Genomic DNA, 26,839 nt, shown 5'->3' with positions numbered 1-26,839 from the left:
TTGTCTCTCTCTCTCTATCTCTCTCGGCCAGAGGGACGGTCTATAAACACACACGGGCCTCTTCGACCAGCAAGTATCACAGCAGAACGTAGAGAGCCAGCTCTAAAAGCCTCGCTCGAATAATCATTAGCTAGCAGCCTCGAATCATGAGCATGTCGTCTGCCGGCCGCCGTCCCACGGCGCTCCTGCAGATCGCTCTCTTGGTCGTCGTCGCCGCGGTCATCATCAACAGCTCCGTCTGCCTTGGAGCCGCCGTAGGTCAGTCGACAACACCCGTCCGCGGGCCCCATCTCCCCAACACAATGCAAGGATCGGTCGATCGATATGTGTAACTGAACGGCGCGCGGCCTTACTATATGCATGCATGCCTCTTTCTAGTATCTGTACAAGTTACAGTAAAACTATATCGCCTCGTGTACCTACTTCTACGTGCACTCTGAATAAAACTGGTAATCGCTGCATGTCTGTCTGTCTGGAAACTGACGTGAATTCATGGTCAATTTGTATGAAGATGAAATCAAGTTTGGTTCGATGGACAGTGAGTAAATTCATTTTGCAGTACAGTCACGTGATGAAGAGTGCCTGCACAAACAAAAATCAATTCATGATGCACTTTTTTTAGAAAACTAGGTAATTGCCCGTGCGTTGCAACGGGGCATAAATATTCTAATGGTTCAGTACAATCATGGCAAATATATACCTTTACAATCCTCATGCACATTTTGCCAAATCATGTCTTGTTCATAAACATTTAGCTAGAAAGCAAATATAAGATGTAATGCATCCTTCGGTCCCATTTTTATATGGACAGAATATGAACGGGCAATGAAACCCCAAGATTGAGTTCTACTCCCTCTACAACAAGATATGTTTTGACAGTACAATAATGTCTAAAAATATCTTATATTATGTTACAGAGGGAATAGTTGCTTGTGTTTTTCGAACACCAACACATACGTAATCATATTGTCGTCTACCTCGCTTGGGAGATGAAGTGTATTGTATGTCTAATTTGCAAGTGAAACAACTGTTACCTGCACAGGAGACGTCATATTAAATTTCTTATTTACAAAAATAATGAAAGATGCATGCAATGATCACTCTAAATACATGTAGTACAACATGATGTTATGTGGTCCAGCTTCCACCCTTGTCACCTTGCTCTTCGATGACGATCGAGTCTCTGGAGACGAAATCCCATCAGCAGTGCCCATGGCATATGATCACAATTTACAGGTTATACATTAACATATACCAACATACTGGAATGTAGACATTAGTGCATGCCTTGAATCATTGACTGTCTTGAGCTTGTACTCCTTAACTGTTTCACCACGTGAATCTGTACTTCCCCTTTATAATTTCTCATGTACAACATCAGCATGATCAGAGAAGATAAGCACTGTTCACTACCGCAGGATTGTTATTATCTGAATTCTAATTGAAGTCACATGCTCTCGCTGTCCTGTCTTGCTCTTGCAGCAGTAGCTGCTGCTGCCGCCTTTTTATTAGTGATCTCTCTGCTTTGTTACCACGCATAAGCACAATTAGAAAGCTGATGTGATGGTTGCTAATGCACGTACGCGAATGCAAGGAGCTCACCTCAGTGGGTGCTACGGACATGGCGGGCGGCCGTGGCGCAGCATCTTGAGAATCATGGTCTTGAGGTGCGGTACACCGGTGAGCCCGTTCGGTCGCCCGCGTCTACAAATGAAACGTGCCCACAACGATAGGCCATAGGGATAAGAAAGAGATATATGAATCACGTTTTCAGAAAATCCAAATGGATAGTGCATGTGCAGGGCCGTTGATGGGGGAGTGCGAGCAGCCTAGAGATTTCTTTCCTTCGTTTCCGCAGATCTCGACAATTTCTTCCTGCATGCCACGCGCGGTCTTCGCGATTATCTTCCGTACATGCATCTGATTGCTTCCTTCTGATTTGTTTACCGATTGGTGGAAAAAAGAATGGAAATTGATGACCTCCATTGAGTTTATTGCATTACCAAAGAGGATATTCATTTTTTTTGCGCAATCAAGGAGGATATTCATTACCGTACCATAAATGTACTGATCACGTTTGTATTACAAAACAAAAGATTGGTTACCATACATGAATTATTTGGTTGCCAAAAATATAGCGGGTCCATCCAGCCAGATGTGAATAAAACCGACAAATAGGGAACCAGCAGAAAAAAAAACCGGTGGAGGGAGGAAAGAAAATCGGTGGTGGGGTGGGGCCATGGGGATGGACGAAGGGTGGGCGACGTAAGAGGGGAGAGGGAACCTTACGTTTCTTTTAGATAGTAGAGAAAATGATCACCCATAGCCTCTGCATCCGAGTGATGCATGCAACCCTTTTATTAAGAAAAGTATTCAAAAAGTCCGCAAATGCTTAGGTTGAATTGTGTCGTGGCTCGAGTAATGCAACGATTCAGTACAAGATCGCAAATGCTTAGGTTGAATTTGCTGCCATGTGAATGTGATAGTTAAATCCAGTGTACTCGTCTGGTGGCATCTTTGATTCTTTTTGCCAATGCCTTTTTTTTTTGAGCTTTCGTGCATGAGATTTGGATCAGCAAAAAATTATGGCAATATATGTATGTCTGGCTATGGCAAACCCTCCTGAGGAGGAAATATGTGGGTTTTAAGCGATATCCCAAGTACTTCCTCCATTTCAAAATCTAGTGCGCATACATTTTATTCCACATACCTGCTGGCACTGCGTTTTGGACGAGAAAGCCCCCGGCCTCTCATGCGAGTACTAGTACTACTATGGCCTCGACAGTGCAAAGAGTACCAGTACTAGTACGATGGCCACCTCCGTCTGCCCCTCACGAGCGCCCACGACCAGCTAGCAAAGCCGGCAAGGGAAGCGAGTATGCGGGCCAAGGACGCGACGGCGCCAGCCATGGACGTGCTGGAGGAGGAGACGCCGCCATGGCGGACGAGGATACGCTGGTCGGACGCGCGCTGCTGGCAAAACTCTGAGGCGCGGCTGCTGGGTGCGTTGGCGGATGGTGGACGAGCTCCACGCGCGCGCCGAGCTCCCGCGGCAGGTCGCCCTGCTCCCCGGCCTCCGCGCGCTCGTGCTGGAGCTCCTTCTCGGGATGCAGGGTAGGGGCACAGTGGCGCCGGAGGCGCCGACCAGTGACGCCAGTTGTGGACCCGGTCATGCCAGAGATGTCGGCCGTGGATGCGGAGACACTGGCTGGAGTATCTGTGCAGAGGAAACCGGCACTGATCTTGTTCTCGTACACCGGATGCGAACACAACGACGCCAGATGCGGAGGCGGAGACACCAGCAGCAGATGCGACGACAACGCCGGAGGCCGGCCGTGGACGCGAAGGCACCAAATGCAACCGCGACGACTAGATGCGGAGACGGAGACACCAGCAGCAGATGCGACGACGCCGGAGGCCGGCCATGAACGCGGAGGCGCCGGATGCGGGGCAACGTCACCGGAGACGCGACCGTGGACACAAGGACGCCGGAGGCGGACACGGAGATGCCGGAGACGCCGGCCTCCATCTCCTGAAATTTCCGCCGCCGAGGTGTTGGTGCTGGAGGAAGGGGATAAAGGCGCTCGTTGCGTGCGGGTGTGCTACTGCAGGGATAGTTTCGTCCAGAGGCGCCCAAAGTAGCTAATACGCACTACATATCGGAATATCGACAGAAAAATTATGCGCACTACATAGAGGAATCGGAGGGAGTATATTGGAAGTCCGGGGATTCTCATTTTTGGGTGGGTCTAATGGCCATGAAGAAATATTTTTCCTCTTACGGATCCTTCTCAATTAAGGACGGCTCGGAAATTAGATTCTGGAAGGACGAATGGCTAGAAAGCACCACACTCCGGAAACAATATCCGGCTCTATACAATATTGTACGTCATAAAGGTGATACTATCGCCACGGTAATGCAATCATTTCCGCCAAATGTGACATTCAAAAGAGATTTAATTGGATCCAGACTCCAATCATGGTACATCTTGCTTCAGCGGTTGTCCACGGTGCAATTGTCACATGGGTCTGATACATTTCGATGGAGCCTACATGGGAATGGACAATTATCAATGGAGTCTATGTATAGAGCGTTAATCTAGTCTGATGTGCTAGTTGATAATAATAAGAAGATCTAAAAGATGAAGATACATCTTAAGAATAAAATATTTGCGTGGTATCTTCATCGTGGAGTCATTCTTACTAAAGATAATCTTATTAAGAGAAATTGGCATGAAAGTTCGCAATGTGTCTTTTGTCACCATGATGAGACAGTAAAACATTTTGTTCTTCCAATGCAAATTGACTCGTTCTATATGGTCAGTCATCCAGATAGCTTCTGGCTTGTATCCTCCTGTAGTGTTGTTAATGTATTTGACAAGTGGTTACATAGGATTGATCACATGTTTAGAACTCTTCTTAGGGTGGGAGCACTTGCCGTTATCTGGTCGCTTTGGCTATGTAGAAATGATAAAGTTTTTAATGATAAAAGTACTTCTCTGATGCAGGTTATCTATAGATGTACCGGCACTCTTTGTTTATGGTCCTCTCTACAACATGTGGAGAATTGAGACCTGTTTACGAAGATGTGTACACGATTGGAGGATACGGCGAGGGATACTTTTATCCAACATGGGTGGCAGCATGATCTTAGGATTGCCTCACCTCCGCTTTAGGCGTTGTACAGACTCTACATGTTTCTTTGTATTTTGCCTTTTTTTATTTTTTGTTCGTGCGAGAGGACTTTGTTTGGCTGTGTACATGTTAGTTATGCAGAGGTTGGGTGTAATGTTTAAACCTTTTATCCAAAAAGGTTTCCGCCCCGCTTTATATATAAATCAAAGATCAACATCATCCGGAACAAACGCACGGCAACACCACACACACCCAAGGCAGGATACAAAAGCGTTGAGCGCAGCAACACCACCCCTAGCACACTACCATGAAGAGATGAAGCCGCATACAACGAATCGTGAACTCCAAAACGGCGGCTTCAGGAAGGATATGATACAGGAGCGCCGCCACCGCTACTGCTAAAATCCATAGCAATAGTGCCTTCTGCAAACGCGCTACTACTAAGGCTAAGCATGTAAAACAAAATCAAAAAATACATTAGTCATCAATGTTTTTTTTGTGTAGAATCTAAATTGTCAATAGGAAAACCGGTGAAGATTCCTATTGCGGCCACAGACCCTACACATAGAGTTCAATGAAGACTAAGTGCTTGTGATGGTTTGAGAAGTAACATATTTAAGATGATAAACACCCTGTTCGCTTAACAATATGGGACTAAACTTAGGCGCGAGGGGAATGAGACTTTAGCAGTAGCGTGTGTTGGCGGAACGCTCTACTGCTAAGTACGTTAGCAGTAGCGCGTCTACTGGAAGGGCGCTACTACAATACATGGTTTGGGGGCAACACCTTGGCAATTGTAGCAGTAGCGCTCCTATCACCTAACACGCTACTGCTACCAGTGTATTAGTAGTGTGCTTTTTTTGAAGTGCGCTACTGCTAAGTAGTAGTAGCGTCTGTTTTTATACCGCGCTGCTGATAAGATTTTATGTATAAAGTTTTCTTTAATAGTGGCTCCCTCCATGGCTAACTCCTCAGCTCTGCTCCATTGGATGTGTCCATAATTACTCAACATTGACCTGTTGGCTGCATCTTTGCAAACGCATAACTTGAAGGAGAGAGCATGTCTGCTCATTTGTTGTTTGCAACACAAGCACATAGCTATGTGCTCTATCCGTCTGCATCCTTTTATTCTGCTGGATATGTTCATGTTGGAGTAATCCTTTTATTCATTGATACTGGAGCAAAAAGAATTAAAGAAGATGCACTGACATTGTTGTTCGGTCAACACTGACGGAAGACGATGAGTAGGACGGCAAAAGGACTACACATTATGGAGCTTTGTTGAAGTCAAGTAGTTTGGGATAGTTCATTATTTGTTCAGTTTTCTTCGGAAATTTCTCCTCTTAAGTTAAGATAGGATAGTTGATGCGGATTGTGGAGGTTTTCTGTTGTATAGTAGTATAAATGAGTTTGATGTACACTCTGAATAAAAGCTTCTGGTAGTCAAAGCTCCTTGTGTATATGTTGTCAAGCATTTTTATTAGCCAAGAATACAACCTACTAGCATATGCCTAGCCAAGCCCGAGGCAAAAAATCTAGGCCCGTGCCCGGCCCGGGCCAGCCATCGGGCCTGTTTTTTGAGCCCAAGCCCGGCCTAAACGCGTAAAAGCCCGATCGGCCTCGGGCCAGGCCCCTTTAGGAAAGCACAAAAACGATGGGCCCGGGCCCGGCCATCGTGCCGGCCGGGCCGGGCTTCCCATGGCCAGGACTACACGGACGCACAGCTGGGCCACCACGTCCACCAGATCCTCAAAAAAACAAGCCGGGCCACCACGTCCATCCTCTCGCCACGCAGCAGTTGCTCCTCGAGGAGTCGCTCGTGGAGGCCGCGCGCGAGGAGGAGGACGGCGGCGACAAGCTTCCCGACGGTGGTGTTCGACCGCATCCTCCGGCGGGTCCTGTTTACGGTGGGCGTCCCGATGGCGTCGGGCGTGGCGCTCCTCAACGTGTACGACGTGGCTGATTCCCGCACTCTGGATCGCGTGACCTCCATGAGCTCACCATCCACTCGCCTCCAGCAACAGCCTCGATCGAGGCAGACTCACGATCGGGGAATTCTCTCCAGCCAAAAGTGGCACCAACCTCTGAGCTCCGATGCTAGCGTATTGATCCATGGTTACTTCCCGTGGCCGGCGACGGCTAAATGCTAGCTCAGATCGAGGTGCCCAGCAGGTGTTCGGTGAATTTCCCCAACAGGGAGTTTTTGCAGCCGAAGGTATCCAGGGCCCCTGACTCAATGTATGTTTCCTCTCCATCATTGATTTACTGTTATGTGGTCACTCTGTATCTACTTTCTTATCAACCTTAGGCTTACACGACACCAGGGAGATTTCGTAACCTAGTGGCATACCATGTTTCAGTAGTCGTAACAAAGGATTCATTTTCCTAAATACAGAGATATAATTACGACGCAGAGAGTGCACACAGAATCTGGTAATTGTGCCATATTCATTGGATTATTATGATACACATACCTGCCTAGGGAGTAACCCTATTACATCACTAAAAAGGGGGAGAGCTAAAGCAGGGTAGAGACTGGACAGAGATAAGCTGATTAGAGGCAAAACAGATTAGATCACAGCTCAAATGAGCAATTGCCCTGAATTCTGGACTACTTTGTGGATTGCCCTCACATTAGTAGGGCTATACTACAGGGAGGCACACAGATAAATGAGTCAGACTGGCTGATTTCCTTGGCTGTTCTGCCTCTCAATGCTCCCATAACGACGAGGATTCTTCCGCCGGCATAATGACAGTTTCATATGGATGGCAAAGTAGCCCAGCACGGCAACGATGAGCGCGACGACATACATAGATGTCTTCCACCCCCTGCAGGAGCCGGCTGCATAGGCCCCTAGGAGAGCAACCAAATCCAGTATGATCGTCTTGTTCATCACCCTCAGCGACCAATCTTCACATTCTTCTTTCTTCTTGGGCAGCCAATGCGGTAGCAGCATGATGATGACAACGATGGAAGCCACAAGAGAAATTGAGTTGCTGTAGAAGAAGAAGAGGTACCGGCCCCTCATGTTATCTTGCATCACCGGGCTGCCCGCCTCGTGCTCGTCGCTGCTGCTCTGCCACATCCCGCCGGGCGGTTCCAGTCCGGCCTGGTAGGCTACGCTTGCCACCAAGATGCCTACCAGCATCAGGTACTTGCGCCTCGCGTGCTTCTTCCTTTCTTCTGCATCCTTCTTCTTTTCTTCTACCTCCTTTCTTTCTTCTTCCTCCTTCTTCCTATCTTCTTCCTCCTTAGCGGCATCCTGTTCAAATATGGACCGCATGTCTGCTGCTGGATTGGCATTTCTTCTCCGCTCCCCCACAAAATATACTACTAGCAATCCGGCTGCAACGAAGAGGACCAGCGCCACCAAGACGAAGATGTAGATGGATGTCTTATCGTCCTGCGTGCTTCCGGCGGCGTAGGCCCCCATCAAACAAAACAAGCCCACCGCCGTACAAACAGACAACGCATTGCTTTCTATGGCTGGTCTATACACAGTGGGGTTCACCAGGAGGATGATGAGAGCGATGGACAACATGAAGCTCACCGAGTTGCAGTAGAAGAAGGCTTTGTAGCGGCGCTGGTCGTTGCACAGGAGGACCGGGTCACCGGCGTGGTTTCCGAGCTTGTCCTGGAGCAGGAAGCCGCCCGGAGGGGTGAGGCCGGCTTGGTAGGTGATGGTCGCGGCCAAGATTGCGAAGAGTAACAACCGTTTGCGCCTCTTGTCAAGAAACTGGTTGCGCCTCTCCTCAAGCAGTTTGCGCCTATCCTCAAGCACTTTGCGCCTATCCTCAAGCACCGGATCTTCATTATTGTCGTGATTCTTCTTTTCCTCATGATCCAGCGTGAAGAAGACAACATGGATCACCACGTAGCCCAGGACGGCGAATGCCAAGGCCATGGCATAGATGGATTGCTTCATGTTCCTGCAGCTCCCGGCGGCATACGCGCCGACGAGGCCAAACAGGTCGAGTATCATGGTTGCCTCCAGCACATGGTGCTTGACGAGAATCTCCTCCTGGACCAGGATGATGACCACCAATGACGCCACGAAAGAAACCGAATTGCAGTAGTAGAAGACATTGTACCGCCTAGCATCCGCCGTGAGAAGAATCGGGTTGCCGGCCATGTCCCCATCCTGCCAAAGTCCACCCGGTGGGTCCAACCCCGCTGAGTAGGTGATGGTGGCGGCAAGAGTGGCGAGCAGTAGAACAAGAGAGCGGGTCTTGTCCAGAGCTTCCCTGCTAGCACTGCAGCTGGCAGAGAAAGACACATAGTTCGGTTCAGTTCAAGTCTTGAATAGAAAGAAAGAATGAAGCGGTCTAATACTCTATAAGCAATTAATTATAGACGAAGAAGAGGATATGTACGTAGTACTCCCTCCTTTTTATTTAGTCCATATATTAGCTTTGGTCAAAGTCAAACTTTGTAATAAACTTGACAAAGTTTATAAACAAAAATATTAACATATACAATAACAAATCAATACCATTAGATTCATTATTGAATATACTTTCACATCATTTTGATTTTTTATGATAAATATTTATATTTTTTTCTAGAAACTTGCTCAAACTTTACGAAGTTTGACTTCAGTCAAACCTAATATGCAGAGTAAATAAAAATAGAGGAAGTATGTGCTTAGTAAGTATACCTGGCATTATCACCAGCCTGCCGCCGCCGGAACGACGCCAACCAGGCTGAGAAAAAAAGGAATACACCGGTACAAGCACTGCATCCATTCGATTCATTGCAGAGTAGAAGAAACAGATCGATTCAGTTGCAGAGAGAGAAGGAAAGAAAGAAAGAAAGAAAGAAAGAAGCAGTCAAAAATAATCTCAAACAAGAAGAGGTTATGTATGTGTTCAGTACCTGGCATTATCACTAGTCTGCTGATTTTCATCAGATTGTTGCTCTGGACTGGAACAAGAATTGCCGTAGAAGAAACGATGGAGTACCAGGAGTAGGATGAATGCCAGAACGGCGCCAACAAGGCTGACCACATAGACGGTGGTGTCATTCTTCCTGCAGCTGCCAGCGGCATAGGCGGCGACGAGGCTGACTAGCGCGACGATGATGCAAGTGTAGAGCTCGCGAGTCCGGGCCGTCTTCCCAAGGAGCTTCCTGCCGTCGATGATGAGAAGCATGGTGATGAACAGGGAAGCCATGAACGCTGTGGTGTTGCAGAGCAGGAACACCATCAGCCGCAGGCTGTGGTGATCCTTGAGGATGGCGTCGCCCGGCCGGTGGCTGCCGTCGGTGCTGTCCCAGAAGCCGCCCGGTGTGCTCAGCCCGGCGACATACGTGATGCTCACCGCGAATGTCGCCAGAAGCATCAGGACCTTGCGGAACCGTTCTTCGGCTTTCATCTCCTCCCGCGGCAACGGGAGCTCGGAGGTGGTGGACAAGGAGTTGCTGCTTTCGTTTGGAAAGCACCACCACCAGTCCAGGTCCAGCAGCTTGAGAAGCACGATGTAGATGAAAATGGCGGCCACCAGCGCGGCTGAGTAGAGAGATGACACCTTGTCTCGGCAGGTGCCGGCGGTGTAGGCGCCCACGAGGCTGAGCAGGTCGAGCACCATGACAAGCCGCAGCGGCACGACGCCTGAGCCTGAGGCGACCCACACGGCGTCCTTCTTGTCCTTGTCCTTGTCGTGCCGTATGGCGAGGATGAGGATGAGGACGATGACTACGAGGGACGCGATGAACGCGGTGGCGTTGCAATAGAAGAAGGCGAGGTGCCGGCGGTTGTCGGTGTCGTTGATGATGTGGTCGCCAGCGCGGTGGCCGTCTTCGTCGGAGCCCTTCTGCTGCCAGACGCCCCCCGGTGGGTTGAAGCCCGCGGTGTACGTGATGCTGGCCACCAGGGTGGCCAGCAGCAGGAGGTACTTCCGCAGTCTGTACTCCCATGGCTGGCCCTGGCCGGTCTCCATTGCCGCCGGCTGCATGCTGGGCCGGAATGAGCTAGCTTGCTTCCTCTTCCGGATTATTGTGGTGTGATGAGAATAGCCAACGGCAAACAACCATAGGGTTTAGGTTGATATAAGTTGTGTGATTATATAACGGCTCGACAAGTCGTCGGGAAAGGTCGCAAACTTCTTTTTTACTGGTTCCGGTATCTACCGGTGCTGGAGCATCCGCGGCTCGTCTGCGTCTAGATACGTGTGTACACTGCTACTTCTCACGTGTATTCTCTCAGGCTTTTTTTATCTCTCTCATTATGTCAACTCAGCTTGTCTTGTATAGCTCCATTTTTTGTCAGGAGGAGAGAGAGAGTAGCATGCGGCCTGTGATTTATCCCCACACAAAGTCCATGCTTTTTCTTACATTTGTGAATTTCTGCCGCCAAGACCTTTAGGACAATACCACTTTCCGTTTTTCAAATATCGTATATATATTTGAACTCCTATGGCCAAGATCTTTAAAACAAGATCAATCCTGAATACATTCAAACATGTTTAAATTTCAACGTTCCAAATGAGTGAAATATGTTTTCTGAAATAAGTGGAATAACTTTTTTGAATTTGGTGAAACCAATTCTTTGAAATGAGTGAAATTTGGTTTTCATGCATATGAAACATATTTTAGTGTGAAATATGCGCAACTAATTATTCCAAAAATGTGAAACTAGTTACTTACACAATGTGAAGCTGATTATTTCAAATTATTTGAAAATTCGTGAAATCTTGTTTTCAAACGACTGAAATTATTTTTCTAAATGACAGTTTTTGAATTATGTGAACTGGCATTTTTCTAATATATGAAACGTATTTCAGTTTGTTTCCCATTTTGCTTATTCCAGTTTGTGAAAATATTTGAAATGGGTTATTACAAATATGTGAAATTGATTATCTAAAATATGTGAAACTGGTATTTTTCAAATATATGAAACGTATTTCAGGTTGTTCCCCATTTTGCTCGCTCCAGTTTGTGAAAATATGTGAAAATGAGTTATTTCAAATATGTGAAATTGATTATCTAAAATATGTGAAAATGATACTTTTCAAATATATGAAACATATTTCTGTTTGTTTTGCCATTGTGCTTATTCCAGTTTTTGAAAATATGCGAAATGGGTCATTTCAAATATGTGAAATTGGTTGTCCAAAATATAAGAAACTGATACTTCTCAAATATCTAGTTCGCTGGCCGTCTTCGTCGGAGCCCTTCTGCTGCCAGACACCCCCGGCGGTTGAAGCCTGCGGTGTACGTGACGCTGGCCACCAGTGTGGCCAGCAGCAGGAGGTACTTCCGCAGTCTATACTCTCATGGCTGGCCCTGGCCGGGCAGCTGGCTGGCCGATCTCCATTGCCGCCGGCTGCATGCTGGGTCGAAATATAATGTGCTAGCTTCCTCTTCTCTTCTCTTCTGGATTATCAATTGTGGTGTGATGAGAATTAATGGCGAACGGCAAACAACCATAGGGTTTAGGTTGATATAAGTTGTGTCTGTGTGATTATATAACGGCTCGATTGGCAAGTCGTCGAGGGAAGGTGCCGAGGCTCTACTCCCACGGCGCCATTGCCGGGTGCAGTGCAGAGATGGTGGCCGGGATTCCCGAATCGAATGAGATCGATATACCGATTGGCCGTGACCGGGCTCCATTGATGGCTACAAGCAAGTGTGCTCCCCTCTTGTTACTTGTTGTAGTACACAATGTCCAGTGGCAAAGTACGGGAGAGTTGCATGTGATTATACAAGTGGTGGAAGGACTTGACTTCGCGCGCCGAGTCGTCGTGATCTTAAAATCTGTCAGATCGCTACTCCATTCTGTACTGCAACTTCCTCACGTGAGAGGAGACGAGTCAACCCGGTTTTGGAGAATAGACTATATATATGTAGCAGCGGTATGTAGACTACAGGATTGGATATAACTGCAGTGCGGATAGGACCGAGTCGTGAAGAAACTTTAGGGCGTCTTCAAAGCGGACCCTCAAACCTCCCGCAAGTATCCGGATTGAGCTGTCTGGGCGTAGTTTGTCATCCAATGCAGACTCGCATTCGCTTGCGGGCCGGCCTAGACGATCTGTTTTTTCGTAAAATTAGGGCTTTGCAGCAGTCCGGACATTTGTCTGGCCAATCAAAAGGCACCATGTATCCATCTTCTCTCTGTCCAGATGACGGAAGGCCGCTGCTGGTGAAAAGAAGGTGATTTAATGTTCGACAGAAGGCTGCTAGTGAGGCACTAGTGCATTTGACGGAAGCTACTAAATATGTTAGTTAGAGCGTCTACAACAGGACTTGGCAAATCCCGCCCTTCAAATGCCCGCGGACGCGCTGATCGGCCATCCCTCAAATAATGTAATCCACATCCGGACACCTCAATTATCATATCTCAAATCCATACAAAAGCATGTAGGATAGGGCAACTGTCGCAATGGAAGGTGGCTTTGGGTTGATCGATGTAATTTTTTTTATGCTTTGTTGAATAATTTAATAAAAATGGGTGTGTGCATCATTTTTTATGCAGAGGCCAGGGGCCTCAACCTCCTTTTCGAAGAAAAAAACAGCATAAGTGATAGATGTAAACCTTGTGCTTAGGATGTTTTATCCTTTTTATTATAACCAAAAGGTCTACAACTTTGATAAAAAAGAAATTTGATTTATTTACTTACATTTTGGAACTGTATGTTTTGTCAAGATCTTGATCCTGTAGTTCCTGGTCTAACTGACAATGCGTTCGTGGAGGACACCAACTTCTTTTGTGTAGAAAAACATAGCATCCAAAGTTCCATTGCTGGAATGGAACTTGTGAACATCTCAATAGTACGGTACAAGTTCCTAGCCTCGACACACCTAGTCGTTGAAATCCTAAAAAGGCATCCTAAAATTGATTTGCTGAAGCATCACTCATCTTCAGGAAAGAACTCACGAAAAAGGAGAGGAAAGAATGATCAGAACATCCTCCAATTGGCTTCCCGAACACAAACAGAAAAGTATGATCGTAATCATTTTCGATAGGATGCTACAAAAAAAACTCAAAACCGCAAAATGCAAATAGAAGAGTAGTTTTGAACAGAAGTTTCAGTTAATCCAGACCTCTCAAATTTGTCAGTGAAATAAGTAATGCACTCACAGTATAATATGGACCTAGCTAGTTACAGGATTGGTGGCGCCACGCCGAAGGTATGACAGAAAGTTACTAAATATTCCGAGCATCACTTCCGTCCAATAATTAACAATAGTAAATAGCAATCGATAGAACACATGTTACACCGAAATGCAGACGTGCGTGGTGGAAGAAAGCGAGGAGGATGGAGGGCAGCATGCGTGATGGAAGAAAGCGAGGAGGTTGGAGGGCAGCATGCGTGGAAATTTGGAGCAGCCGCCCGGAATCGGGGCCGGCAACAAGCTGGATGAGATGGACCTACCTCATTAGAGCGGCAGCAGAGGAGGATTCCAACGGCGGAGCTATGTACTCCCTCCGTCAGGGTTTAAAAGGCCTCTTGGCCAGGAAGCCATGTCCGGAATTGTAAGGGCGCGTACACTAAACCTGCTCCAATTGCAGTATTTTACCGTTTCCTATTCCCATGCCATGCCTTGTTAATCGCGTGTGCAGTTACGAACCGTGCATGCAAGCCAGTGCATGCTAGCATCTACTTTAAGCTAGAACAGAACCTCCTAATTGGCTAATTTCAGCTGTAATTTCCAAGCTCTTCTTTTAAGCACTGCCTTGGTCCTATCAAAGTGGTCTTTGGGTCTAATAAACCCGGACGGAGGGAGTAGTAATCGGCCTTGACCTTCTGGATAGCCCATGTCCACATACCCGCAGAAGGCCACGAGCTCATCTTTTCGCCAACCACGCTCGCTGCTCAGGGCCGCACGAGCGCCGCACGAACCTGCTCAAGGCTCGGCTCCATCTCTTTTCCCTGACTACGTTCGCTGCTCTGGGCACCGCTGCACGCCTCTGTTAGAAAGGAGATCACAAGATGATTGGAACCACACTTGTATTAATTCCAACAGTAGTACATATATACCAGTACAAAGCACTCGCAGGTGCTGCCACTAACTCAACTACCGCCGCAGCTAACTCCACAAATCTAGTGCATGTTATAACAGCGCAAGAGACTATGAGAACTCAGTTACGGAGAGACAGAGCAGGGCGACGGAGGTGCTGCGACCTGCAACCGGCGCACGCCACTGGAGGATTCCTTATTCCTTGGGTGGAATCGCGGCGGCGGTGGCGAGTTTTTGGCGCCGACCGAAGAGGTTGCAGCAGGCAGGTAGCTTGAGAGCAGCGGATGCAAGGGACGATTCCTTCATTGGGTGGTGGCGGCGGTTGAGACGAACACGTAGGCACATGGGATGTATTTTGATTTTGGTGTGAGAAAGAAAATAAAGGAATGGGTCCCTCCGGTGTATGCATGCGTGCATGACGGAAACGCTTCCTTTGATTTTGGTGCAAATCGCAATGGCAAGCATCACTTCCGGTGAGAGCTCTGCTTCAGGTGGAAAATGCTTAGTGGGATGGTCGCTGGTCTGCAGGCCACTTGAATTTGGAGGACTGGGCATATTTAACTTATTCGTCCACAACATTGCACTTCTTTTTCGATGGCATCCAAACCATTGTTAAGCTCACTATTATCATTGTTAAGAGGCAAATGGAATGAATCATCATACAACCATTTCAAAAATCTGTTTTTCTAACCGTTTGCCACCTGGATTACCACTTAACCATGGTGTTGTATTATGATTGCATCAACCGGTAGCAACGACCCTAACCACCCTGCTGTTCCGACGCCGGGCGGTGCTGGTGGTCAACCCTACACCCGCACAGCTTACGGATGTAAACCACCGGCGGGTAGCCAGCCCTAATTGTATCCGTGCGCAGCATACCCCGTCTCTCAAACACTGTGCATGCAAAGATCGATGGATATATGTAAATGGTCGGCGGCCTAGATGTATGTGTGCCTTGCTCTTGCCCTTATCGTCGTTGTCGCCGCCGGTGAGGTCGATGAAGACGGGAGGCGGACTAGCCCACCCGAATGCGGCTTGATATGCCGCCAGGGCTGCCTCCTCTGGCGTCTGCTACGGCGGCGGCAATGCAGCGAGGCGGGCACGCTCCTCCTCCTCCTTCTCAATGCGCAATGCCTCCTTGTCCTGCTCCCTACGCATCTGCCGCTTATAGTCGGCCGCCTCCTCGGCGAGCCAATGCGCCTTCCAGCCCTCAAGGTGAGCCGCCTCCTCCTCCGGGGTCGTAGCGTAGTGGATGGGAGGCGCACTAATCCACTCGTGGTACTCGCCAGTCGACTCCTCGGCCCAGGTGGGTGACTGCGGTGACCGCTTCCGTGTGGGCGTGGGCTCGGGCTCGGGCTCGGCCTTGGGCTCGAGCGGCGCCGGCAGGATGAGAAGCAGGGCGTGGACGGAGCCGTCGTTGACAAGGCGAGGGCTTGGTCTAGCCCATCCCAACGGACGTCCTACTCAAGCCGGCTCACCTCGAGCGCGTGCTGCAGGGCCTCCTTGAGGGCAACTTGGTACGCCGCCTCCTCCTTCTCCTTTGGCAAAACTTGTAGGGGTGGTGGCGGAATGTCGTGGTCGACGTGGACGCCGCGGCGATGCTCCTTCTCGTGCTCAAGCGCAAACCAACGCTCCTAGTTGGGGGAGTGTGGCACGTATGCACGCGTCACGCGCTGCTCGGGTGTAAGGACCTCACGACGCCGGCGAACCTCCTCGACGTGCGCCCGCACCGAGCTCGGAACCGCCAGAATGGGGATCCGCTACGGGTCCAGATGCCTGCCACGTGGCAGGTTGATATCCGGATACTGCAGTGGCCGGCGGTACTGCTAGTGCCATTGCGCTGGTGGAATGGTATGTAGAGCCGCTCCCTCTCCCGCGGTGGTGAGCCACGTCTGGCCGACACAGGAGGCTGCGCAGGGGAAGAGCTCGCGTCGAAGCTGAACTCCCCCTTCCCCTTCCCGCTGAAGAAGCCCATGGCTGGTGGCTGACTGGCTAGGGTTTCGTTTGCTAGGATTTGCTGGTCGCCGGTGAGGGGGCAAGCGTGTCCAGATGTGGACGGGAGAGATGGAAGTGGATGAGGCTTGGCGCACCGCATGCTTTCATTAAAAAGGACGGCACACGACTCTTCCACACATTGCCAGACTGGTCCGAGGTAGGTGGCCGCATTTAATACTACCGCATGTGGTGGTTGGCTGGCTGACTTGTGGGGCTGCTGCGGACACTGAGGGGACGCGAGGTGCGTCCGCTTCGTGTCCGCGCCGACGTATTTCAGGCCAAAATTTGAGCTTGAAATGTGTCAGCGTAGACACGAAGCGGACGCATTTTGGGTTTGAGTCGCCTCGTTGGGTCGGCGTTTTTGTCCGCCACGGCTCAAACGGACATGGACGGACGAAATGGGTCGCCCGTTTGGAGTTACTCTAATAATAATGCCGAAAGATTAAAAATCTGACGTCGGATTTTTTGAAATGGCAATACGAACGTTTTTTAGGGTAATTTGTATTGGTGTGAGGATATTAAATTTAGTTTTGCAAACGTGGCAATTTCCTGTAAAAAATGAATTGTGGCGGATTTGTTGTGTCCGTCAACTAAAATTGACATCCTCAACGAACGCAATTTGCCAGAAAAACTATTTGTTTTGTGGTGCCTAAAAATCTGATATTCGCTGGATGTTCAGGTCCTTATAATAAGAAAGAAAGAAACAGACACATATCGAGCGAGGAAACTTTTCCTTTTGGAGCTCTAAATTAACTTGTAGTGTGTATTTTTCTTTCAGGGGTACTTGTAGTCAATGTAGTGTAGATACTCCGTATAAAGTAAGCAGTAGGCCGGACAGAGAAAGAGCGAGATGGGGCCCTTGTTGATTAACCGAAGAAAAATGAAGAAGAGAATCTGTCTCTTCCTGCGCGGCCGTAGTGACTAATCGTCGGTCGTCGATCTCTTCCTCCGCGGTCGTTGTGCATGGCCACCACTGATCACCGGCCTTGACTAACCGTAGAAATTCGGCGGCACCGCAAATACACGAGAACGCACGATTGATATCTCTCTCGACGCCGGACAATCTATAAATTGGCACGGGCCTTCTTCCATCGTCAAGCATCACAGCAGGATAGCAGACGTACGTACACAGGCAGCTAGAGCTCTCACAGCCAGCTCGCTCGAGACACACCAGCTAGCATGGCGTCCCTGGGTGGCAGAGCTTCCGGCCGTCGTCCCACGGCGCTCGTGCATATCGCTCTCTTCGTTGTCGTCGCCGCGGTCATCATCAACAGCTCCGTCTGCCTTGGAGCCGCCGTCCACGCCGCCGCCGCCTCAGGTCAGTCGTCGGACGGTGTCCGTTCATTTCCTTCCCATTTTTGTAATTGATTAACATGTTATACATGCTGACCTCGACCTGCTGAGTGCCGAATAACGGACGTCCATGGTTTCCCGTCCAGGCACCGGTGCTCTCGACCCTAACGTCCCTGCTGTTCCGACGCCGGGCGGTCCCGGTCAACCCTACACCGGCCGTGGGTGCCGCACAGTTTACGGATGTAAACCACCAGTGGGTAGCCAGCCCTAATTACATCCGGGCGCAGATCCCATCTCCCAGACATAATGCATGCGAGGATCCATCGATATATGTAACTGGTTAACACAAGTTAATCTACACTGTCACGCACCACCTTATGTACACGGTAATACCCTCTCGTGATGTACTTGTACCGACTTAAACTCGAATAAATCTGGATTGTTACATGTCTGAAATTTCGTGTGAATGCATGGTCAATTTTTGTGAAGATGATATTACGTTTGGTTCGGAATTTACGGCTATATATCAATGCAAAAAGTAAAAAATAATAATCGAAACAGAGGCATAAGCTTGCCTCATCCATTAATTAAAAAGGATAACAAAATTTGTTACGCATCACCTCAAATACAAAAGGGTTCATTACTTCCTCGGTATTATGTTAGTACCCTATTCTTTTGCACCCACAAAACCCAAAGTCAAGCTTCCCTTTTGATGATGCCGAAGATAACCGGTGCTGGTGTTGATTTGTGTTGGAACACACGAGTGTTTCTCTTATTTCAAATGGTCCAACCAACTAGGATGGTGAAGACGAACCAAACTGCGGTTAGATAGTTAGGAGGACAGTCCCTAGCCCAGTAGATGTGCGTTCCTGGTCTAGCATTTCTCTGGATTTATTTCAGGCCTTTTGGTGATGTGCGTTTAGTGGGCAGAGATGTTCCCATCGACTACGAACATGTCTGTGGCGACTTCGTCAATGAAACCGTTTAGGGAAAGAAGGGGGCCGGTGGCGCTAGGAGGTGGGTGCGGAAGCGTGAGGATCGCTAGGCTCTAATGCCATGAAAGCGATTAGGGGAATTTTCCACACTTGGGTTTTTCCATTGCATGCTAATATATAGACAAATATTACAATCCTAACCATAAATGGGAGATCGCAATAATAACGATTCTCCTCAATTTAGGGGATCATGAGATATGTCACGATATGTGACATATTACTCTAATAGTCAATGCCAGCTCAGTCTCTCGGAGGTGCTCATAGGGATTGGATGTGTGTGCGTGCGTTTTTAAGGATGAGCTTATGTGCGTATGTATGAGCGTCTGCGTCGGTATTGTGTTAGAAGAAAACTAGCATGGTGATGGATGCCATGGCCTTTTTACTGGTGATGTTGCTTCCGAACATGTTTTGCTCCACCAATGTGATAGAGAGTGCAAGGTCCCTCAAGTTGCCGTGTCAATCCCATGTAGACCGCAAGGGAGGAAGAGGATAAAGGTTGCAAGCCGCCAGCCGTGCCGATCCAACCCATGATAGAACCACACATACCAACCCCTCACACGCTTATATCACTATGCTACTTATTCTTCATTGGCCCCAAACATGTAGGAGATCCACTACGGCCCATTGAACTCATGGTTGGGCCTTCGCTCACGTCTTGACCTATTGGTCTGGCATTGCATCCTTCTAGGTGTGGAGTGCCTTCGCTAGGTAGGTTGCTAACATACTTACTCGCATTACCCATTAGATGGCTGCAAGCGTGTGGATCAGACGTCACGGCAACTGTGGCATCCTCTCCCCTCGATTCACTACAAGAAAATTAAATAAAGACGAATATGAAACTTACTCGGAGAAGACTATTTAAACCTTGACACTGTAAGCCGAGTGCTGCACCCGGCTTATGCCACTCTGCTTATATTAGACCGGCTTAGATCATAAGCCGAGATCCACTTCACGGGCACTCGGCTTACCGGTAAGACCGATTTAGATTAAAGTGAGTATCCGTGTTTTTAGACTCGGCATACGTCGAGCCACACTGCGACGTGCAATTTTTCTAGCCTGATCCTGCATTTGATGAGCGTTCGTGGGTCAAACAACAGTTGAGGCTGTGTCAATCCGGGTAAATCTTGGGTTTATCAAAGCTGTCAATGACAATGATATCCACTTTATTCTCAAAACAAAGGGGCATTGACTCTCAATGATGGCCCTGTCAGACGTCAATCTAATAGTTTAAGCACACGTAGAAGAACGAAAAAGCCTTTTCTTTCAAAGTTGGAGTGGTGATTCTGGAAGAAGCGGGGGGGGGGGGGGGGGGGGGGGGGGGTGATTCAGGGAGAATCGCCCAAAAGAACTGGGCCTTAGCCTCTTACAGGCCTTCTTTGATTCATAGGGTAGGAAAATCGTAGCAATAGAAAAGTCATAAAAAATAAGATGACATGTCTCACAAATCCTTAAAGCTCTAATTTAACGTGTAGTGCACACATAAGGAAGCAGAGGGAGAACAAACAAGGACCACCCGGGGATGGAAACACTAGCGGTTGAGGGACGTCGCCAGCAGCCTAGCTTGTTGACTAACCGGAGAAAAATGGTGAAGGAGAATCTTCTCTTCCTGCGCGGCCCTAGGGACTAATCGTCCGTCGTCGCCGCATGCGTCGGGTCGTCGATCGAGCGAGGTCTCTCTCGCCAGTCGTCATGCACTCACCAGCCTTGACTAACCGTAGAAATTTGGTAGTACCAAGATACTAGTATGCTGCTTGTTCTCTCTCTCTCTCGGACGGCCTATAAATACGTACGCACGGGCCTTCTTCGCCCAGCAAGCATCACAGCGGGGCGTACACAGCTAGCTACCCAGCTCTCAAAGCCTCGCTCGAATCATTAGCTAGCAGACTCGAATCATCAGCATGGCGTCTGCCGGCCGCCGCCCCACGGTGCTCCTGCAGATCGCTCTCTTCGTCGTCATCGCCGCGGTCATCATCAACAGCTCCGTCTGCCTTGGAGCCGCCGCCGGCGACGCCACTGCAGGTCAGTCGACACTTGACTGTGTTTAATTCCCTTCAAATGTGTTCCTTCATTTCGTTGTCATATTTCGAATTGATTAGCTAGTAATATGATGTCCTGCTGAATGACATACGTTCATGGTTTTCCACTTTTCCCGTCCAGGCTCTGGTGCTTTCGACCCTAACCGCCCTGCTGTCCCGTCGACGGGTGGTGCTGGTAAACCCTACACCGGCCGTGGGTGCCTCCGTAACTACCGCTGCTACCCACCGGCTGCTGGCCAACCCTAAGTAAGGAATTCCCCTAAAAATAATGCAAAGATCGATCGATGTATGTAACTGAACGACGGCCTAGATGCATGCATGCATGCCTCCGACGTGTCAGCGCAAGTTATTCTACTGCCATGCATCACCTTATACACAGTAATATTGTTTCCTGTTCTATTTACACTCTGAATAAAACTGGATATATATTGCTGCATATCTGGAAACTGATGTGAACTCTCGGTCAGTTTGTGTGAAGAAAGTTTGGCTCGGAATTTATAGATCAATTTTCTTTTGAAAGATCCAGCATTGCTGGCTTCATCTGATTTAGGTAGGGAGCATATGGTAAAACAGAGTTGTTGACAATGGGGATTCAAGCTGACTTGAACCAAGAAAACAGAACAAAGAGAATGGGTGACAGGCCGCCGGCCTGAGTAAAACAAAGGCAACTATCTCGCATCACAAATCACTCGTGGGCGGCGGACATTGGGCCTGAGCTTACGGCCGTCATGCTCCGCCAGTTCCTGGACGTATGGCAGCGAGTGGAGAACGTGGCCCTGCATGAGGATGCACAGGACAAGCTACGTTGGGCGTGGGAGAAGGATGGCATATTTTCGGCACGATCGGCATACGCGGCCAAGTTCGCGGGACTTGAGGTTGCACCAACGGCGGAGTTCACGTGGAAATCACGGGCGCCCCTGCAGCGTCAGTTCTTCATTTGGCTGGCTATGAGGAATAGGTGTTGGACCTCTGACCGACTCGCCAGACGGGGACTCCCCCACCAAAGCTCGTGTCCGTTTTGCGGCCAGCAGGAGGAGACCATCACCCACATCATGATCGGATGTGTCTTTGCTAGGGAGGTATGGAGCAAGGTGTGCCTGGCCTTGGGACAACCTGAGCGTGCTCCAACAGTGACGGAGTCTCTTCCAGAATGGTGTATCGGGCAGGAGGAAATTGGATAGCATTGGAAGGTGCCTAGGACATCTATCTTGGTCCTATGGGAACTATTGACTCACCGGAATGCAGTGGTTTTCAACGGAGAGGCGCCATCCACGCTCAAGGCGCTCAGGAGCATTGAAACCGAAGCCGGGGCATGGAAGCAGGCAGGATTACTACGAGGGGAAGTCGAGGCGTTTGTGGTGGGCCTTGCATTGTGGGAGAGTAATGAGTAGTCCTTAAATGGAGTAGTCGGGTGGGATGGCCGAGGGCTACCTGTAAATAACATTGTAGTTCATGTGTGGAGGGTTTCTACCCTTTCCTTCTATAATATGTGATACGCACACTCGTGTGTATTCGAGAAAAACAAACAAAATCCCCAAACAGGTTCTCTAGGGCTTTTGCTCCTGCCAAGCGCCATTGTTCCATGCTTCGTCGAATCGCTTGGGTTATATCTGATGCTTTTGCTTGCTTTTGCCTGAAAATACAGTTGTTGCGCTCACACCGGATTTCCCATGTGATCATCATGATCATGGTCTTAACCCCTTTTCTTTCTCTTGCGGTTGCTCTTGATAGGATGTCTCTGACAGCGTTTGCGGTGGAGCTTTGATCTTGCGCTGGTAGCTCTAGCGACCGGCATCCCTTCCATTCTGCCGCTGTGCTCCATACCTCCCTGGCTAGGCAGCAGTTCCAAAATAGATGCGTTGATGATTCCAGGTTTCGCAGACACAGTTGACAGAATATGGAGACAGTGAATAAATTCTGTTTGGGTAAAGTCAGGTAACAAAGAGTACCCGAAAGCTTTGAGTGAAACTAGATTCAACTCATGATCTACTATGTGTATCCTTAGCTCTAGCAGTATGCATACCTTACCTATAAATTCTGTTGGTGTTAAAGCCAGACAATGATTTCGCAAAATAAGAAGTAAAGCCAGACAATGATGGTGAAAGCAATCTCTAATCGAAACAAAATTCAACTCATGATACATGTTCAATTTACAGTAATGATTCCTCAAAAAGAAAGTATATTGCTAAAAAAATGTGGTACTTTGCAGTATACAGTACTGTAAAAATCGTGATAGGGTCGTTATCGACATGCCGACCTGAAGGTCAAGAGTGACACTGTCAGTGGTGACTGTCAGGCGAACTGATGTGCTTGAGCACTTGTTGTCATTGTATCGCTCCAATGTTTTCTCAAGTTCCACACAGAAGCGCGCGCGCACGCACTCACACACCCCTATAGGCTGCTGAGGTTGTACTCATTTGCTTTAATCCTCGAGGTTGGCGCCACTTTTGGCCGGAGGGAATTACCCGGGTCGCCTCGATCGGAGGCTATTGCTCGAGGTGAGTGGATGGTGTGTGCATGGAGGTCACGCGATTCAGAGTGCGGGAATCAGCTGGTTTAGCCGGACCATGCGAGGGGACACCGGAAAGAGCAAGGCCAGGCTCCTCCTCGTCCTCGTGCGCGGCCTCCTCGCGCGACTCCTTGAGGAGCAACTTCTGCGTGAGGTGGCGAGAGGGTGGACGTGGTGGCCCGCCTGTGCGTGGATCGGTCACTCGCCGTTCTTGGAAACGGGTTCCTCGTGGGGGCGCCAGGCGGTCTCGCGCCAGACAGTGGCATCGCCTAGTTGCCCCTCATAGCCACGCTTGGACTTACTCACCGACGGCCGCCACCGTGTCGAAGTAGTCTTGCAGATCAAATTCAATGGTGTCGTTTTTCTTTTCGCAATCACTTCATTTCACTATCGAACAAAAGAAATAAAAATACAGTCCTCCCAAAAAAGACAATTCGGCATGAATCTAGACATGTCTGGATTGAGTTAGTAGTACACACCTTTATCATTGAAGCACAAACTGAGAACGTATCCAACAGTGTGGTCAAGGAGCTAAGCAAAACTAATGAAGAGGTTCGATATAGTCCACAAATCGTGTGCACAACTATATGAAAATCAAGCAAACTATGATTGGCAACTGACCCAAATATTGTCCGACCTTAAAAAAGAGCTAAAACTTCTGCCTTCTATAAAAATATGATACGTCATTGACGTACTCTCGAAAAAAAGAGCTAAAGATAGGTTTCATACTTACTCCTACAAACAAACTGCCGATATCTATTTAACCTATAATTACAAAAATAAAATAAAATATAGACCCATGGTTCATATATTTTGTTAAAGCACCAACTCGGGGGGAAAGAGCCACATTGCATGTTGTCCGTAATAGCAAGACTCGCGGAATCTTGACGGGTTAGCATCCGAGTCTTCATATTGAAGACCTCGCCCGACTTGATGAAATAAATGGCATCCTCCTTCACATCTCCACAAGGTGCAGAAACAAATTTCGAAAAGCCATAGCCGATGAAGAGTGCTCGGCCACCGCCGAGCCCATTTGCCAGTGGCACCCATTTGCGTGCGTCAAAATCGGCCATGAAAACATCTACCCATCGAATGGACAATAAGTAGTCTGGAAGGATATGCGTGCGTGGCTTCACCATAAACAGGTCCCCACGTGACTGGACTAAGTGCCAGCTAGTGATTTCGTCATCAGGTCCTGTATCTGAGCTGCAATTTAGATAATTGAGATTATTTAGACCATCAACGTCATCGCCATCATCGTCATCATCATCATTTGCCATTGTAGGCCCCTTCTCGTTATCAAAATCATTGACCACCTCATTATTTGTCGTAGTTGTTACATCCACCACTGCCTCCATCTTCTCCTGCTCACCCTCGTTCTCATCATGTGCAGCGACATCAACAACTATGCCCTCTTCTTCCTCCTCCTCCTCCTCCCCTGCATCATGATCATGATGATCATCATCATTGTCGCTATAATCCCCATCAGAATCAGTTGCAGGCCACCAATCATAAGCAAAGTAATCAGGCGGCTGCCTGATTACACGGCGTCCAATGGTGACCGTGGGCCTTCCATCCACATCCAGTCCTAGATCAAAAGGGATGAGGTCCTCTGCCTTGGTGATGCCATAGAGTTTACCATCAGAGAAGGCAATGTCAATGATATAAACATATGGAGCTGCTCGTGGTTCTGGTAGCCACACACCCTTTCCTGGTAGAATCACAATGAACGAATGACTCTCATCGGTGGTGGTGACGGCGATGAAGTCATGGGCGGTGGACCGCATCTGGAACTTACGGATGTTGTAAGTGCGGTGGAGGACCGCGTCCAACTCCGTGAGGGGGATGTACTCGAGAGAGAAGATATTATGTAGCGAATAGTTGTTGAGGCGGTAAGCTTGTCCTTCCTTGGGATTTTGCTGGCAGATGCCGAGAAGTAGCCACTCGTTGCAGGAGCCGCAGCAATGTGCATCGTCGGGAATGGAGGTGGGGTATTCCGAGCGGCCATCGGTGGGTGTGATGACTTGTCCATCAGAGAAGACGATCCATGGTGCTGGGCGGCCTGGGGGCCATGGCGTTGCACGGCGGAGTGCCATGAACGGCACACGGCGCCGGAGCGGGCGCGGTTGGCTGGGTCAGGGAGGCTGGCGATGACAAGGTCCAGGAGGTCTAGAGGGAGTTCGGCCCAGCTGAACGCCGCCATGAGAACCGATCGACAGTTCTTCGATCAGAATTAGCAATTACGGAAAGCTGAGTACGTACTTATTGTCAGAACTGTGTAGTCTTGCACCGCTACGTACGTACGTACGTGCAGAGACGGTGGCATGCACATCGTCGCCAGCCGGCAATTTCTTGTAGAACCAGTTTTCATTGGATGCATGAATCATTCGTTCACGTACGTACGTCAAAGGGGAGCAAGAGATGTAGTCATCGGTTGTACATTGATACTTGTATGTTGCACGTGCATGGCAAGGAGTTCAAAACTTCAAACGTGTACGTTACAGTTGTAGATTTTTCTTTTTCTTTTTTGAAATCAAGAGTTTCTTCTATCCACTAGCGTATTTGCTCGTTTATTCTTGCCCTGCAAGGAGATGATGGACATCCTCGCAAAAAAGAAAAGAAAAAAAAGAGGAGATGATGGACATGTGCGGGGGCCTACCTACCCTGTAGAATACATAAACGTATTTTCAAATACATGTTGAATATTTTTTTAGTGGTTAGTGGCATGAAACATTTTTTAAACTAGGCGAACATGTTTTTATATTGAAAAAACACTTTTAAAGATGTTTGAACATTTTTTTACATTGTAAACACATTTTTAAAAGCAGAGGCAGTACAAAGGTATGTCAAGAGTGCATATCAGTTAGGATTTGATGTTGCGCACAGAAGTACAGCTTTTGTTTCCAGCTCCAGACCGAATGGTCGTCGCTCTTGCTGGCAAATGATCTGGGGGTCGGAAGTTCCCCCAACAGTACGCAACTTCGCATGGCGGGTCGCGACCGATTCATTACCGACGTGGAGGAACAAACATGCTCGGAACTTGGAAACAACTGATTTATGCCTGTTTGCAGCACTGAAACTGAGGACAGTTTCCATGCTCTTTGCTGTTGTACATTATCAGGGATACTCTGGGATACAATGGCTGAAGTATGGGCTCTACCAAGTATTTTCTCAGTGATGAATACTAGGAAAGAATGGATTCTGCAAGCACTAGAACCGCTGTCAGAAATTGAACGATCAATGTTTCTAATGACGTTATGGCGGGCATGGCATATTCGGAACGAGGTTGTTCTTCACAATCCACCACCGCCTATGGAAGCTTCTAGACATCTTTTGGTGAGCTATCTTGATTCCCTCATTGGCATTAAGTCAGATCTCATAGCTGATCCAAATAAGGGAAAATCCAACATCATTT

The 26,839-nt window shown here is 48.5% G+C and overlaps 4 protein-coding genes across 4 annotated transcripts; 3 read left to right on the top strand and 1 right to left on the bottom strand.

The window, feature by feature from the left end:
- Positions 1–149: 149 nt before the first annotated feature.
- LOC125507782 (protein WIR1B-like) lies at positions 150–15,454 on the top strand. Its single transcript, XM_087525452.1, has 2 exons — positions 150–271; positions 15,334–15,454. The coding sequence occupies exons 1-2, from the start codon at positions 153–155 to the stop codon at positions 15,452–15,454; spliced, it is 240 nt and encodes a 79-aa protein (XP_087381578.1). The 5' UTR covers positions 150–152.
- Positions 7,054–10,969, bottom strand: LOC125507780 (uncharacterized). Its single transcript, XM_048672277.2, has 3 exons — positions 9,512–10,969; positions 9,294–9,371; positions 7,054–8,895 (listed from the first exon to the last, which is right to left on the bottom strand). Exons 1-3 carry the CDS (start codon positions 10,585–10,587, stop codon positions 7,311–7,313), a joined length of 2,739 nt encoding a protein of 912 aa, XP_048528234.2. The 5' UTR covers positions 10,588–10,969; the 3' UTR covers positions 7,054–7,310.
- Positions 15,455–17,672: 2,218 nt separating the features above from the next.
- On the top strand, positions 17,673–18,340 carry LOC125555592 (protein WIR1B). The gene is made up of 2 exons (XM_048718493.1): positions 17,673–17,909; positions 18,031–18,340. Exons 1-2 carry the CDS (start codon positions 17,771–17,773, stop codon positions 18,153–18,155), a joined length of 264 nt encoding a protein of 87 aa, XP_048574450.1. The 5' UTR covers positions 17,673–17,770; the 3' UTR covers positions 18,156–18,340.
- A 2,095-nt stretch (positions 18,341–20,435) lies between these two features.
- On the top strand, positions 20,436–21,351 carry LOC125555591 (protein WIR1A-like). The gene is made up of 2 exons (XM_048718491.2): positions 20,436–20,898; positions 21,037–21,351. The coding sequence occupies exons 1-2, from the start codon at positions 20,778–20,780 to the stop codon at positions 21,159–21,161; spliced, it is 246 nt and encodes an 81-aa protein (XP_048574448.2). The 5' UTR covers positions 20,436–20,777; the 3' UTR covers positions 21,162–21,351.
- Positions 21,352–26,839: the final 5,488 nt, after the last annotated feature.

The sequence above is a fragment of the Triticum urartu genome, chromosome 5A, assembly GCF_056163025.1.
Source record: "Triticum urartu cultivar PI428250 chromosome 5A, HENAU_Tu73, whole genome shotgun sequence".
In the NCBI taxonomy this organism is placed as follows: Eukaryota; Viridiplantae; Streptophyta; class Magnoliopsida; order Poales; family Poaceae; genus Triticum; species Triticum urartu.
This window is presented reverse-complemented; position numbering and strand designations above follow the sequence as displayed.